We start from the raw sequence: 16,404 nt of genomic DNA, 5'->3' as shown, positions 1-16,404 counted from the left end.
GTAGAAGTTACAGAGGTTGGGGAAGGGTGTGAGATGAAGTGGGGAGATTATATATGGCTCTAGGACAGTATGAGTTCTTTGATTTTCACCCTGAGTGAGGTGGAACCAATTAGGGGTTTGGGGCAGAGAAATACATGATTTTTTTTTTTCTTTTTTTAAACGTGATCATTTTGGCTCTTACGTACAGGGTAGGCTAAACAGAGTCCATACAAGATATCTGACTAATCTAGGTAAGAGGTGATGATTATGTAGATCATAATTTAGCAGTGAGGTGGTAAGAAGTTTTCAGATTCTGCATTTATTTTGAAGGGAGAGTTGACAGGATCTTATATGGATTATGGGCTGTGGCAGAGAAGAGGATGACTAAAGTGTTTGACTTGATTTAGTAAGTGAATGGAGTTTCCATTAATTGAGATCGCTAAAACTACTTGGGGGAGGTTTGGGGTTTTGATATCAAGAGAGATTTAGGACATAATTAAATTTGAGAATCATTTTAGACATTAAACTGATGCCAACTATGCTTTTTGATATAGAAATTAGCATTGGGAGGATAGGATTTGTTGGCTTAGAGTTGAGGATGAGATCATCTTAGAGTAAATTTAGATAGAAAACAGATTGGAAGACTGAGTCCTTTACTCCAGGGTTGAAAGGTTAATGAAATGAAGAAGACTCAAAACAGGAGCCTAAGGAATAGCCTGTGAGGAGAACCAAAAGAGAATGGTGTCCTGGAAGCCAAGTGATGAAAATATTTTAATAGAAAAGAGTGTTTATATCAAATAAACTGAAAGGTCAAATGAGTTGATTTTTGATCACTGAGAAGTGATCATTAGAATTGGCAATGTAGAGGAAGGTCCTTGGTGGAGGTCCTGTGGAGTTAAAAAATTCACTGGAGTTAGGATACCAAAAGAAGTTTGCTCATAAGAGAAAGTAGTGAAGGGGGAAAGTGGAATGCTTAAAATTGCACTTAATGGAAAGGGAACAGTTATTATAATAAGATCATAAGACTTGTTAGTTAAGTCTGCAGTTAAGTGTTGTATGAAGGACAAGATCTTTGGAAAAGGAAAGATCAAAGAAATGAGAGGCCCTGGTTTTGGAATACTCATGTAGATGGCTATTTAAACAACTAGATACTTATAGTTGGTTAAAAACAAAACAAAACAAACAAAAAAATCACAGTAAATGGACTAATTTTTATCTGATTCAACTATTTAATATATTATGTGCTGTAATTTCTGAGTAATGTGTCTGATTGTATCCAAACTCTTGCTTTTCAAGTTACCGTGTTTCAGTATGAGTCTACTTATATTAGAAAAGACTTATTTGGACCTCCCATAACAATGTTTTGTGTTGTTTTTTGCAATCCTAAAAAGCCACCAGAACTATAAAGAGAAGCACTGTAGCTAAATGATGTGGACCTAGCACCTAGATTTAAGTGACATGGAATAGGTTTCAGCCTTTTTTTTTTTTCTTTTTAATTTTTTTTAACATTTATTTTTGAGAGAAAGAGAGAAAAAGAGTGTGAGCAGAGGAGGGGCAGAGAGAGAGGGAGACATAGAATTCAAAGCAGGCTCCAGGCTCTGAGCTGTCAGCACAGAGCCTGACATGGGCCTTGAACTCACGAACTGTGAAATTGTGACCTGAACCAAAGCTGGAAGTTTAACTGACTGAGCCACCCAGGCGCCCCTCAACTTTTTCTATCTTATGCTTTTTTTAGCCTTAAAAGATGAAGTTATAAAGGAATCCACATAGGAATTGTATTGTTCTTTTCTTATATTTTCTTTGGTTGTCAGTTTTTAAGATGGAAATTCATATTGTTCTTAAAAGATGTGTCAATTTTAGGAGTCTGTTTATTTTTATTTGCCTTTTATGTTACTGGATTTTTTTTTTTTTTCTAAACTGCTATTGTGACAATTTATAAAAGGAAACTTTGCCTTTGCTTTCTGTTTTAGAAGACACCCATGACTCGAAAACATAAAAAGTCAGGTTTAACAGATGGCATTTTGGTGCTACCAGTTATGCAGTGATCCGAATGGACAGGTGGATTTCAGTGGTTACTTTATATTTCACTAAGTCAGCCAGGAAGTGTGGTGCATAGCTTAGGCTCAGAAACTTTGGACTACCTGGGTTTAATCATATTTTTGCCACTCTATCTTAGATCTTAGATTATTTAACTTTTTGAAACCTCAGTTTTCCCATGTGTAAAATGGGGATGGTAGAGTAGAGTGTTGCTTTGAAGATTAAATTAATATGAAATGTTTAGGGGTGCTTGGCTGACTCAGTCATTGGAGCTTATAACTCCTGATCTTGAGATTGTGAGTTTGAGCCCCACGTTGGGTAGAGAGATTACTTGAAAACAAAATCTTAAAAAAGAATGTTCAGAACAGTGCTTAGGGAATTGTAAATACTCAATATTAATGATATGTGAAGGTGGTAGAAGTGCCTATTATAATTAGCAACTTTTTGCTTTCTTGTACATGAGGGTACATTTTATAACATCTTAGTCTCACTGAAACCATTGATGCTACATGTTTTGCTTCATCTATAATCCCATTGATTATAAGATGTACCGTTATGTATTATAAAGAGAGAAAAGACCTGCCAGTTTTAGTTGAAGGATACTCTTGGTTTGAAAATTCATCCCAGTGTCAGAGATGTTAATATGTAAAAATGTACATGAGCTTATGGGATTTATACTACTAATCCTCTTTCTAAACTAAACATGGGGAACAGAGAGAATAAGGGTATGATCCCTAATCTCTCAACATGTTGGCAATGTCCTCCCATACCCCTGCAGCAAGTCTGAATGCCATATTCTTCCATTCAGAAAAACAAGACTGTCAATGTTGTCTAGATGTTTTGATTGCACTGTTAAATGTTCTGAAACTAGTAAGCTAAGCATATTGCTGTATTTTAATAGGATGCTGCCAAATGGTGTATAAATGATTTCTATCATATCTCTTTTAGGTTAGGAATTATTTGTATCCCTTAATATTTCTATCAGGAATAGACCTGATAGGCTCTTGAATGTCATTCTTCATTGTATTTCCATGTGGGTTGCTTCTGTCATTTTCTCAGAAACATCCGGCCCTCATTCACCCTCGGTCCTCCTGTCTTCCAGATTAAGAAATTGACTTGCACAGCTATGTCATGTTCTTTCTCATCTGGGATACTTTTTTTTTTTTTTTTTTTTTTTTTAAATCCAGAGATGTAGAAGACAAAATACTTGACAAAAAAAGCAAAGAAATAGCAATCTACTTGTTTTTTTTGTATTCTAATTGACTTGTGAATACATGTTTTCAGTGATGCCTTCTAGAAGAGGGCTCCTGGATAGTTGTTTTTAATTTGCCAATGAAATTTAAAAGAGCATTTTAATACCATACATATTTAATTAAAATATGCTCATTCTTAAAGTTTAAGGTGCTGAAGAAGAGGGATAAGGCAAGTAAAAAATTGGCCTTATTAAATATAGAAAAAAAATACACTTTTAGAGGGTGGGGAAAATGGGGCGGTTCAATGGGTATAAAGTTTCTGTCATGCTAAATGAATTACAGAGATCTGTTGTATAACATAATGCCCATAGTTAATAATGCATTATTGTGCACTTTAAAATTTGTTTAGAGGGTAGAGTTCATGTTAAATGTTCTTACCACAAACCAGCCAACCAAACAAACAAACAAGTAAAAACAAAGATGCAAGGAAACTTTGGGAAATGATGGCTATGTTTACCATCTTGATGTGGTGATAGTATCATAGGTTTTGCATATGTCCAGTCTCATCAAATTGTACATATTAAGTATCTTTGTATACCAATAATACCTCAATAAAACTGTTTTTTTACAAAGAGGAAAAAATACACTTTACTGATTTCAGGATATACCTTAGAAAATAATATGTGAGTTATTAGTAACAATGCACTGCTTTAATGAATTGATGAAGTAATTTACAACTAAATTGCATAGATTTTATACAAGTGGAAGTTCTGAAAATACAATTATTTTTTAAAACAGTTTGATTTCCAAATATACACCCCGTAGTGTTAGATAATCCTTTCTTTGTAGATATTAGCAAGATAAATGTTAACAAATTTCAAATTTCAAATTGTACAGTTTTAAGTAAGATACCTTAAAATTTGACTAAGCCTATGTGTTTTTTTTTTCCTTTTAATTTTAGGGTGAAAAAGTAAACTATGAAAAATTTAGACATTGGCTTCTTCTAAACAAAGATGCTTTTACCTTCTCTCGTTGGCTACTATCTGGAGGTGTTTATGTGACCCTCACTGATGATAGTGATACTCCCACTTTCTACCAAACTCTAGCTGGAGTCACACATTGTAAGTAACGGCATTTCATTGTTTTCTGTCCACTTTTAATACAGTTGCCTAGTAATATGAGAATATGCCTATTAAGGAGAAATTTACTGGTCAGTGGTTTTTTTCTTCCAGAGTGTAATAAAATGAAATGCTAGAGCTTTATGGGGCACCTTCATGGCTCAGTCGGTTAAGCAACGGACTCTTGATTTCAGCTTGGGTCATGATCTCTTGGTTTGTGGGATTGAGCCCCACATCAGGCTCTGCGCTGACAGTGCAGAGCCTGCTTGGGATTCTCTCTCTCTCTCCCTCTTTCTCTCTCTTGCACGCGCGCACAAAATAAACATTTTTAAAAAATGCTGGAGCATTGAGTACATAGCTGAAAAGGAAAACTTTTTTTTCTGTACTCACTGAATGCTTTTATACTTCAAATACGTAGGTTTTTTTCCCCACACAAAGTTATTCCTCAATGCTCTGTAGATACCAATTGCGTGTTCTGCAATTTGGTTCACTTCTGACACGCTATCTCCCCCGGGGGGGTTAGCACAGACCCCACAGGTTTAGGACTCAGTCTCACAAGACCATTTTTTTTGCTACCCACAGAAGAGGCCAATCATAAATCCTGGTTGTTGCCAGTGCTTCTGATCAAACAGCTCTAAATTAGATGTTACCTATGCTTGGGGTTTGATAATTTGGTAAAAGAGCTTATAAAAACTCAGGGAAACATTAAAAAAAATTTTTTTTTAACACTTATTTATTTTCAAGAGACAGAGACAGAGTGAGAGTAGGGGAGGGACAGAGACAGAGGGAGACACAGAATCAGAAGCAGGCTCCAGGCTCTGAGCTATCAGCACAAAGTCCGAAGAAGGGCTCAAACCCACCAACCGTGAGATCATGACCTGAACTAAAGTCGGACACTTAACTGACTGAGCCACCCAGGCGCCCCTCAGGGAAACATTTTATATTTATTGACTTAATATATAATAAAGGTTGTGTAAAAAAGAAAAAAACAACATACAGATGAGCAACCAGAGGCAAGGTCTGGAAGGGTCCCAAGCCCAGGAGCTGGGATGTGTCAGTCCTTCTGGCACATGGATATGTTCATCAATTCAGAAGCTCGCTAAAGCCCATACTTTGGGATTTTTATAGAGTCCTCGTCATGTAGGCATAATCAGTTACTCAGTTTCTAGCTCCTTTCCTGTCTCCAGCAAATGGGGAGTAGGGCTGAAAGTTCCAAGTTTCTGATTATGGCTTGGTCTTCCTGGTGACCAGCCTCTATCCAGAAGCCCACTAAGAGTCACCTCAGGCATTAGAACAAAGTACTGGTATCACCCAGGAAATTACAAGGGATTTAGGGCCACTGTGTCAGAAACCCTTATCACTCGGGAAGTTAACAAGAGTTTGGTCACAACTAAATATTAGGAGGAACCAGGGGCAGAGACCAATTACATACTATTTTACAATAGCCCTCTACTAATTGCCCTTAACCTAGTGGTATTAGTTTCCTAAAGTTCCTGTAACGAATTAGCACAATTTGTAAACTGAAATAACAGAAATTTATTTTCTCACAGTTCTGGAAGCTGAAATCAAGTTCATATTCCTTCTGAAGGCCCTGGGGAAAAATCCTCCCTTGCCTCACCCAGCTTCTGGTGACCCCAGGACTTGCTTATGGCAGCATAACTTTGGTGTCTGCCTCCATCTTCCTGTGGCCTTCTCTGTGTCTCTCTGTGTCCTTTCCTTTTCTTATGAGGACACCAGTTATTGGACTTATGGCCCAGACTAAATTCAGGATGCTGAATTCATTATATCTACAGACACTATTTCTAAATAAGGTCACATCCTGAGGGTCCAGGTGACCATGGATTTTTGAGGGACATCATTGAAGTTACCACTGCATAGACCTTAAATGTTAACCTTTATTCTTTTCTGTGGGTACAGAAAAGTACCTACACTGGGCTTTTGCTTATGCTACTTCTTAACACTGGAGTGCCTTTCCCTTTACTTCTCCCTATAAATCCTAGTCATCTTTGAAGACTTAAATCACATGCCCCTTTGTTTCCAGGAAACTTTTTCTTGCCTTTCTGTGAGAAATCATCTCTCATTCCTCTGAACTTACGTAACACCTTTTTTGTACCCTTCTTGGATGAACTTATCACTTCCACCTCTTACTGAAAGTATTTATAGCATTCCATTTATTTGTACATGTCATCTCTCTTAAATCATAGGATCTATATTATTCTTTGCTTTTTCTCCTTCTGTGCCAAGCCCTTAAAAAATAAGTATTTATTAACTGAATAGAGGGCCTGGATGTTAAGTGCTACTTGTATCTGTTGCTTTGTATAACTTATGACTGGCTACTAATTACACAGCAGCTATTTTTCTGCCCATTTTCATTCCATTATTACCAGAAGTTCTGATAAATTCTGGCATGAATAGGCAATGGACTTGATTCTACTACTTTTCAGTGCTCTTGTTTTTATTTTTGATAGGAAAGCTTTTAAAAAAATTGTTTTGCATAAAAAATTAGGGAATCTTTTTATACTCATTGTAAATTTTAACTTAGATTTATATTTAAATTGTCAGTCTTACGGATATTTTGCTGAACTCGTACTTTCATTTGTGATTATGTGGTGAATTATTTTTCTGCTAATATATGCTAAGAGTGTGACTGCTTTCTTTTAATGACTCATGGTTTTGTTTTTGTTTTTTTTTTTTATTTTTTTTCAACGTTTATTTATTTTTGAGAGACAGAGGCAGACAGAGCATGAGCAGGGGAAGGCAGAGAGAGAGGGAGACACAGAATCTGAAGAAGGCTACAGGCTCTGAGCTGTCAGCACAGAGCCCGATGCAGGGCTTGAACCCACAAACCATGAGATCATGACCTGGGCTGAAGTCAGACATTTAACTGACTGAGCCACCCCGGCGCCCCTAATGACTCATGTTATAGAAAAAATTACTCTGATGCTTGTTAAAATGGTAAGAAAGACAACCCAAGACTTCTGTAGTGGTGTATTGCAGTAGGAGACAAAGATTGGTCTTAATTCTAAATATAACAAGGACAAGTAGGGAGTTCTGGCCAAGGAGCAGGATGAGGTGGTCACTGGAGGGAAAGTTACTAAGAGGAGGCATCAAAGGTAGGGGGATAAGGCCAAGGACTTATTCATCAGAGATGGGGTATGAGGAACTTGATCAGATATCAAGGGTAGGGGGACGACTTAGCAGCATTCTTAGCTAAGACTGGATTTGAGCAAGCCAGAGACTGGATGGGGGCTTAGTTGGAGGCCTAGTCAGAAAGAGGGCTCAAAGAGACTTAAGTATGGTCAAGGAGAAAGTCTTTGTCAGTTGCCTAAAGTGAAATTAAGTCTGACATACTTTGCAAATGCAGATACTGCTTATGGCTTATTTTGGAAAGCACTGTATTATTTTTTAAAATTATTATTATTTTTTTTTAAATTTACATCCAAATTAGTTAGCATATAGTGCAACAATGATTTCAGGAGTAGATTCCTTAGCGCCCCTTACTAACCATTTAGCCCATCCCCCCTCCCACAATCCCTCTAGTAAAGCTCAGTTTATTCTTCATATTTATGAATCTCTTATGATTTGTCCCCCTCCCTGTTTTTACATTATTTTTGTTTCCCTTCCCTGTGTTCATCTGTTTTGTCTCTTAAAGTCCTCATATCAGTGAAGTCATATATTTGTCTTTCTCTGGCTGACTAATTTCACTTAGCATAATACCCTCCAGTTCCATCCACGTAGTTGCAAATGGCAAGATTTCATTCTTTTTGATTGCTGAGTAATACTCCATTGTATATATATACCACATCTTCTTTATCCATTCATCCATCAATGGACATTTGGGCTCTTTCCATACTTTGGCTATTGTTGATAGTGCTGCTATTAAACATGGGGGTGCATGTGTCCCTTTGAAACAGCACACCTGTATCCCATGGATAAATGCCTAGTAGTGCAATTGTTGGATCATAGGGTAGTTCTATTTTTAGTTTTTTGAGGAACCTCCATACTGTTTTCCAGAGTGGCTATACCAGCTTGCACTCCCAGAAAGCACTGTATTATTAAAGATTACAGACTGACTTACTTAAATTCAATCAGTAAAAATAATTATCAAAATGTTAAAAATGTTATCCCATTATATGGTTCCATTTTTATTTAAAGATGATCTTCTCTACTTTTAGCTTTTTATCACTTGGGAAGATTTTTGAAGTTTTAATAGTATTTGAAAGTTACAGTGCCTTTGCCTTATTAAAAAATTTTTACCTTGAATTTACAGCAAATATTAATGTAGATGTGTTGTTTCACCTGTAATAATGACCTTCTAATTTCTAAACCAAATGGTTTCTTCTTAGGGTCATTCTATCTACCCCTGTCTCTCTGCAGCATTGTTAGCACTATTGACCATTCAGTTTTCATGAAATTCTGTTCTTTGTCTTTGGAACCATTGTAGTTTCCTAGTTTTTAATTATTTGAGTTTTCTTTACTGTTCTCCTTTTTTTTCTCTACCTTTTAAATGTAGAAAGGGTTCCTCATGGGTTGGACTTTAGCTCTGTTTTATTCTTAAATGATGTGTGTGCTTTGTTTCATTACAGCCATTTCCATTGCTTCACCTATACTTCATATCTTTGTGGGTGATACCTTGATGGAGTTTTCTGGTCTTTAGGTATCTCAAACTGTATAGTCATTTTTTTTTAAGTTTATTTATTTATATTGAGAGAGAGAGCATGTGCACCTGTACGGACATGGCTGTGCATACAATTGGGGAAGAGGTAGAGAGGAGAGAGAGAAAGAATCCCAGGCAGGCTTCGCACTGTCACTGTGGAGCCTGATGCAGTGCTCGAACCAGTGAACTGTGAGATCATGACCTGAGCTGAAGCCAAGAGCCAGCCATTTAAACCTACTGAGCCACCTAGGCATCCCAAACTGTATATTCATTTTAATAAATACCTCCTGGGTATTACTGAAAAACAAAATTCCACTGAATAAATTTCAAGATCAAATTGGCTTTATTCAAATCATGAACTGAGCAGTATCCCATCTAGTAAATAGAAAGGAGGTCTGAGGAGCTCCACAAAATGGAAGATTTATAGATAGGAGGGAGCAGGAGTGAGAGTGAAGTGGGGGAGTGGGGAGGAGTTTCTAACAAACAGTAGATTGTTTTCAGGTAAGGTCATCTTCCTTTGGGGGAATGCCTGGGGTCTTTCAGGCAGATTACCTTATTCTGGTGCTTATCAGGAATTCCAGATTGAGAGGTTAAAGGTCACATTTCTGGGAAAGGCTGAAACTACAGTTAGATGAGATATTAAGTCTTGGTATGTTGACATGGGGCTCCACACAAGTGACTCCATTTGGGGCCTATTGTTCCTTTTTTCCACTATATATCTATATCATCTATATCTATATCTATATATCTATATATATTATTTTTTTCTTTTTTCTATATTTTATTTATTATTTTTTTTAATTTAAATTTTTAAAAAAATTTACATCCAAGTTAGCATCTATGCAACAATGATTTCAGGAGTAGATTCCTTAATGCCCCTTACGCATTTAGCCCATCCTCCCTCCCACAAGCCCTCCAGTTAACCCTCTGTTTTTCTCCATATTTGTCTCTAATGTTTTTGTCCCCCTCCTGTTTTTATATTATTTTTGCTTCCCTTCCCTTATGTTCATCTATTTTATATCTTAAAGTCCTCATATGAGTGAAGTCATATGATATTTGCCTTTCTCTGACTAATTTCGCTTAGTGTAATACCCTCTAGTTCTATCCACGTAGTTGCAAATGGCAAGATTTCATTCTTTTTGACTGTCGAGTATTCACTATATATATTCTAACATCTTAATCTCATATGTAAAATCAAATGCATGTTTCCTTGTTTTCAACCCATCTTAAAGGTTCAAAAAGCAAACATGTTCTTCCTCCTGTCTTTTCTATCATGGTTAAAGTATTTGTAATTCCAGTCATCCAGTTTGAGATTAACTTTGACTTTTCCTTGTCAAACTTCACATTAGACCCCATCAATCTTAATTCAGCCTTATTTCTTAAGAGTTTCTTTTTTGCTGCCATCATTGCAATGTTTGTCCTTATTTATCTGAGTATATGTTAATGATAGGAGAGAATGAAGGGCAAATTTGTTGTTGTTGCTTAGTTTACATTAAAAAAATACTTTTTCTTTTCAGAAACCTTTAAGGAATCTTCATTTTCTATAGAACAAAGTTTAAACTCCTTAGCATGGCTCTAACGTCGCTTGGTTTCCTGTTCTTAATTTTCCATATTCATTTCTCTTTATATGTGTTCTCTGCTTCAACTACAGAGCACTGGTCAATATTCCATGACTATACCCCATGGGCTTTTATAGTTACTCTGTATATCACTTCTAATATTCCTTTATTTAGATTGCATTTCATCTTTCAGCTCTTAAGAATTGAAATACTTCTTCATCCTCAAAGCCAAATCCATATGCTCTTTTGTCATGCCTTCTCCATTTTTCTTCAGTTTGAATTAAGTTTACTGTTTGCATTCCTGCACATCTTACATTTCTATTAAAGCAATTAAGATGCTTTTTACCTTCTCTTAGGGTCATTTGGAAGTGGCTTTGATTCCCCTCAGAAGTTACAAGTCCCATAGGGACAAGGCTCTTATCCAGTTCATATTTGAGTTCTTCTTAGTACAGTGGTCTAAATGCAAGTTTTTGGACTGTAAAGTATTGAAAAATTTTTAGCTACTAAAAGTCTACATTCTAAGTACTCATTTAAACGTTTGATTTCCCCAGGAGTGAGCAGGAGTTATATGTTGTTTTAGGAGTATAGAGCACTAAACTAATTATTTTATCTACTACTATAGTACACCCATGGATTTCCCTGGTGGCCATGGAAATAAGTCAGTAGTGTATGGTAAAAGTCTGAAGAAGTGCTATGCTTTAAATTTTCTCAGTTATTTATAACATTTTAAATTGCTAGCACCTTAGTTGAATTTTGTTGTATCCTTGTTTCTTGTAAGAGTAATATCCCAAAATAAAAAATTAATAAAATATAAGCCTACTATGGGGGCACCTGGGTGGCTCAGTCAGTTGGGTGTCCAACTCTTGATTTTGGCTCAGGTCATGATCTTGAGGTTCATGGGAATAAACCCCACATTGGGCTCTGTGCTCACAGCGTAGAAACTGCTTTAGATTCTCTCTCCCTGCCTCTCTGCTGCTCCCCTGCTTGTGCTCTCTCTTTCTCTCTCTTTCTTTCAAAATAAATAAATATTAATAAAAACATATAAAGCTACCACGGTATATTGGTAGTTACCAGCCTTCATTGAGCATTAGAATTATTTGGAGAGGGTGTTAAACATGTTGGTTATTGGTTCTATAATCATGATTTTATTCAGTGGGCAATAGACATCTAAGGTAATTCTGAACTATATTTTGAGGAATACAGATAGGATGTTTCGGAGTTCTTCAGACTTTGAGTCAGACACTGGGCCTGCTGCTTATTACTCATGTAACAGTGGAAAATTTGTTTAATCTCTCAACTTCTTTTTCCTCCTCTGGAAAACAGAGGTAATGATATAGTTTACCTGACAGGAGTGTTGTAAGGTATGTAGGGAGGAAGTCTTTCTTCCTCTACCCATCTTGAGTTCATTGATAGAGCTCTTTATTTATTTATTTATTTGTTTGTTTATTTTAATGTTTATTTATTTCCGAGACAGAGAGAGACAGAGCATGAGTGGGGGAGGGGCAGAGAGAGAGGGAGACAGAATCCAAAGCAGACTCCAGGCTCTGAGCTGTCAGCACAGAGCCCAACGCGGGGCTTGAACTACAAACCGTGAGATCATGACCTGAGCCCAAGTCGGTCGCTCAGGTGCCCCGATAGAGCCCTTTAAATTAGACTCACAGGAGGCAGATACCAAGCGAGAAACAAGTTTATTAACATTGCTTATGCATGGTGGTTAGACCTGGAGTTTATATAGCATCTTAATAAAGAACAATAGTTTTGTAGAGGGGGACAAGACAAAAGGACTGAGTTTCTAGAGGTGGCAAATTATGGGAAGGCAAATGTGTGGAGAAACTAATGGTAGGGCTGGCTAGTAAGGTTTGTTATATAGATTCATTTATCAGGTACAATCTCCAGGTTGATAAGGGTCTAGAGTAGTCTCTGGTGATTACTTCGGTCTTTCTGGTAGAGGAGCAGGGAAGACACCTTTACAAATTAGGCAAAAGGTAGGGGGAGTTTGCAGAGAGCTTTTCTTTTATCTGCTTCTTCTCAATTGCCTTCAACTCAATATAATTTTTATGCCAAGTAGGATATTTGGGGTGGCATATTGGTCTACCCTTTAGGATTACATGAGATAATACCATTTTTAAAGGACTCAGCTTGGTGCCTGTTGTAGAATGGGTGCTTTACAATGAATATGTAACCTCTTTTATCATTGGACACTTGGCTTGCAAATATCAGTGAGCTTCACCCCATTATCTCTAGAGAGTTATTGTTTTGGAAGCAAGCAGTTTCATAACAGAGGGTTGTAGATCTGTATACAAATCAACTTGTCCACGTCTGTGGGAGGAAAGCCTTTTTCTTTCTAGTTCTGTTTTATTTTACAGTTTATAGAAATAAAGAATCAGCATAAACCAGTGAAAGAGACAACTCAGTTGCAATGGGCTTCAGCAAATAGCTACTTTCTTCATGGGGCTTATATGAAAGCATTATCATAAAGTCAGAATTACTGCTAAATTTCATTTAGAAATTCTGACATGGTAGGTTTGCATTCTGATGGCTATGATTTATCATATTACCTATACATTCTCAGTTTCTGGCTAAGCAATTCACCACTAAATTCTTTGCAGGCTCTTCCATTCAAAGGATATTTGGTACATTAAACTTTTCAAATAATGTGTCCTGAATGTGGAAACTTAGGATAAAAAAATAGTGTATTAACTGATTTATAAGTAGACAAAATATTTATTTTAAAGCATCAGTGACTACATTTAAATTTGTGTAATGAGCCAAGATATCTAGGAAACAAAAAGGAATTACAATTTTTCACTTGTAAGTAACATTTATATTAGAATGCAGATGCCTTTTATTTTTCACATACAATTATAAAGTAAAATTTAAAGTCACAGTAAGTTGAACACACTGCCATATTTAATCAGATGTTCTCTTTTATTTAAATCACAAGTGAAACTGGGGAATCTATTTGTATTCAATACAGAGTTAGAGTAAGATTTTAGATTTTGTCATGGCAGGTACATTTTTCAGAACTGCAAATTCCAGATTATTGTTACCTTGTTATTATTTTTTTTAATTTTATTTATTTGAGAGTGAGTATGTGTGCATGTGTGAGTAGCGAGGGGCAGAGAGAGATGGAGAGAGAGAATCCCAAGCTGGAGATTAACTCCAGGAAAGCTGCTCACGGCACAGAGCCTAACACAGGGTTCATCCCAAGAACCAAGAGATCCATGACCTGAGTTGAAATTAAGAGTTGGACATTTAACCCACTGAGACACCCAGGTGCCTCCGTATCTTTTTTAAGCTTAGGAAATTGAATTATGGGGCACCTGGTTGGCTCAGTGGGTTAAGTGTCTGACTAGCTCAGGTCATGATCTCGCATTTTGTGGGTTCAAGCTCTGCATCGGTTTCTGGGCTGACAGCTCAGAGCCTGGAGCCTGCTTCGGATTCTGTGTCTCCCTCTTTCTCTCTGCCCCTCCCCTGCTTATGCGCGCTCTCTCTCTCTCTCTCTGTCTCTCTCAAATAAATAAACATTAAAAAAAATTTTTTTAAAGAAAAAAGAAATTGAATTAGAACATTAGCCCAGAGTTCAAGTTTTTAATATTTGAGTAGATCTTAATCAAATTTTTGTCAGAGCTGTTGTGTTTTTCTCTCATAATTTGCTATTTAAATACCTAAGATTAGACCAGAAGAGGATCAAGAGAGTGGAGTAGAAAGATTCTTAGCTTACCTCCTCTCATAGATACACTAAAACTACAACTACATATAGAACTACTCTTTCTCAGAACAACCTGAAGACTAGCAGAACAGCTATTCCACAACTAAAGGTATAAAGAAAAAGCCACATGGAGATAGGTAGGAGGGGAGCAGAGATGTGTAGTTAGGACTAATACCCCCAGTGTGGTGACCCTTAAACAGAAGGGATATCACAAACACAGAAGTCCTCCCTGAAGAGCAAGGGGTTTCAAGCATAACATTGGACATTCCCAGCCTGGGGACCTGCACTGGGAAGATGAGCTCCCACAAAGCCTGGATTTGAAACAGCAGAGCCTAACTCCAGGAAAGCTCTTGAGCTATAGAAAACCCATTGAGCTCTAGGAAACCTGAGACTCTGCTCTTAAAAGTAGACTGACTGTGCACAGATCCATCCACTTGAAGTCCCCAGGGTCATATGTAAAGGAGATTTATTCATTAGTTTTAGTGCATGTGCTGAAGGGGCAGGGATTTGAAGGAACTTTCTCCTGGAACAGAAACACAGGCGGTTGCCATTTTTCTTACTCTTACTTAGCTGGCCTAGTGCTGGTAGGTGCCATTTCTGATACTTTACATCTGCCTTGCTAGCACCACTCACCCTGCCTCAATATCCTTCCATGCCTAACTCTCCTCTCCCAAACAGGTGACTCTTCAAAGGGGCTTCTGCTCCACCATATCTGTCTGGTAGGTGACCTCAGCTGGGTCTAGTACTCCTCCAAATGGCTTCCACTCCACAGCACCCATTGGGTGGCCTCCACCAGGACCAGGAACCCCAAAGCAGCTCCCATCATGCTGCATCCAGTGGGTGGCTTTGGCTTGGACCAGCAGCCTCCCAAACTGGCTCCAGCCTCAGCAGGGCAGCCAAACCTTACCAATGTGCCTGTAGTAACTGCATCAGGGCATCTAAGCCGGTCATGCTAGGGACAGCTCCACTTATCAATGGTCACAGCCCCGCGTAATAGAAATGCACACACAGCCCACCCAGGGGATACCCTTGGAGCTCCTGGTTTTGGTGGCTAGGGGGACTGTGCTTCTGGGCCCCACAGGACATGTTCTACATAAAGCCACTCCTTCAAGACTGGGAGATGTGTGGGGCACCTGGGTGGTTCAGTCGGTTAAGCATCTGACTCAATTTCGGCTCAGGTCCTGATCTCACAGTTTATGAGTTTGAGCCCCGTGTTGGGCTTCTCGTTGACAGTGTGGAGCCTGCTTGGGATTCTCTCTCTGCCCCTCCCCCACTCGCATTCTTTCTCTCTCTTTCTCAAAATAAATAAATAAACTAAAAAAAAAAAAAAAGAAGACTGGGAGATGTGGTTGATCTACCTAATACATGGAAACAAACAGGCAGAATGAGGAGACACAGGAATATGTTCCAAATGAAAAAACAAGATAAAACCTCAGAAAAAGAACTAAATGAAACAGAGATAAGCTGGCAATCTACCTGATAAAAAACTTGGAGGTTATGGTCCTCAAGATGCTCACCTAGGGGTACCTGGGTGGCTCAGTTGTCTGACTTTGGCTCAGGTCATGATCTCAAGGTTCGTGAGTTGAAACCCTGCGTCGGGCTCTGTGTTGACAACTCAGAGCCTGGATCCTGCTTCAGATTCTGTGTTTTCCTCTCTCTCTGCCCCTTCCTTGCTCTCTCTCTCTCTCTCTCTCTCTCTCTCAATCTCAAAAATAAATAAACACACAAAAAAAACTAAAGATGTTCATCGAAAGATGCTCAGGAGAAGAATGAATAAACAGTGAAAACATCAACAGAGATAGAAAATATTTTAAAAAAGAACCAATCAGAAGTAAAGAATACAGTAACTGAAATGAAAAATAGACTAGAGGGAATCAACAGATTAATGATGCAGAAGAATGGATCAGCAATCTAGAAGATAGAGTGGTAGAAAGCACTCAAGCTGAACAGCAAAAAGAAAAAAGAATTATTAAAAATGAGGATAGTTTAAGGGACCTCTGGAATGTCAGGCATATTAACATGTGCATTATGGGGGTCTCTAAAGAAGAATACGGAGAAAGTGGGGTAGATAACATACGTGAAGAAATAATAGCTGAAAATTTCCCTAATCTGGGGAAGGAAACAGACACCCAAGTTCAGGGATCACAGA

General features: G+C 37.8%; 1 protein-coding gene across 2 annotated transcripts in view; it reads left to right on the top strand.

The window, feature by feature from the left end:
* The window catches only part of USP32 (ubiquitin specific peptidase 32), a 238,615-nt gene that overhangs the window by 120,850 nt on the left and 101,361 nt on the right, over nt 1–16,404 (top strand). For both annotated transcript variants that reach the window (XM_027034284.2, XM_027034285.2), the window contains exon 5: nt 4,171–4,330. In XM_027034284.2, the coding sequence (XP_026890085.1) occupies nt 4,171–4,330 (160 nt within the window). The remainder of the gene's footprint in view (nt 1–4,170; nt 4,331–16,404) is intronic.

The sequence above is a fragment of the Acinonyx jubatus genome, chromosome E1, assembly GCF_027475565.1.
Source record: "Acinonyx jubatus isolate Ajub_Pintada_27869175 chromosome E1, VMU_Ajub_asm_v1.0, whole genome shotgun sequence".
In the NCBI taxonomy this organism is placed as follows: domain Eukaryota; kingdom Metazoa; phylum Chordata; class Mammalia; order Carnivora; family Felidae; genus Acinonyx; species Acinonyx jubatus.
This window is presented reverse-complemented; position numbering and strand designations above follow the sequence as displayed.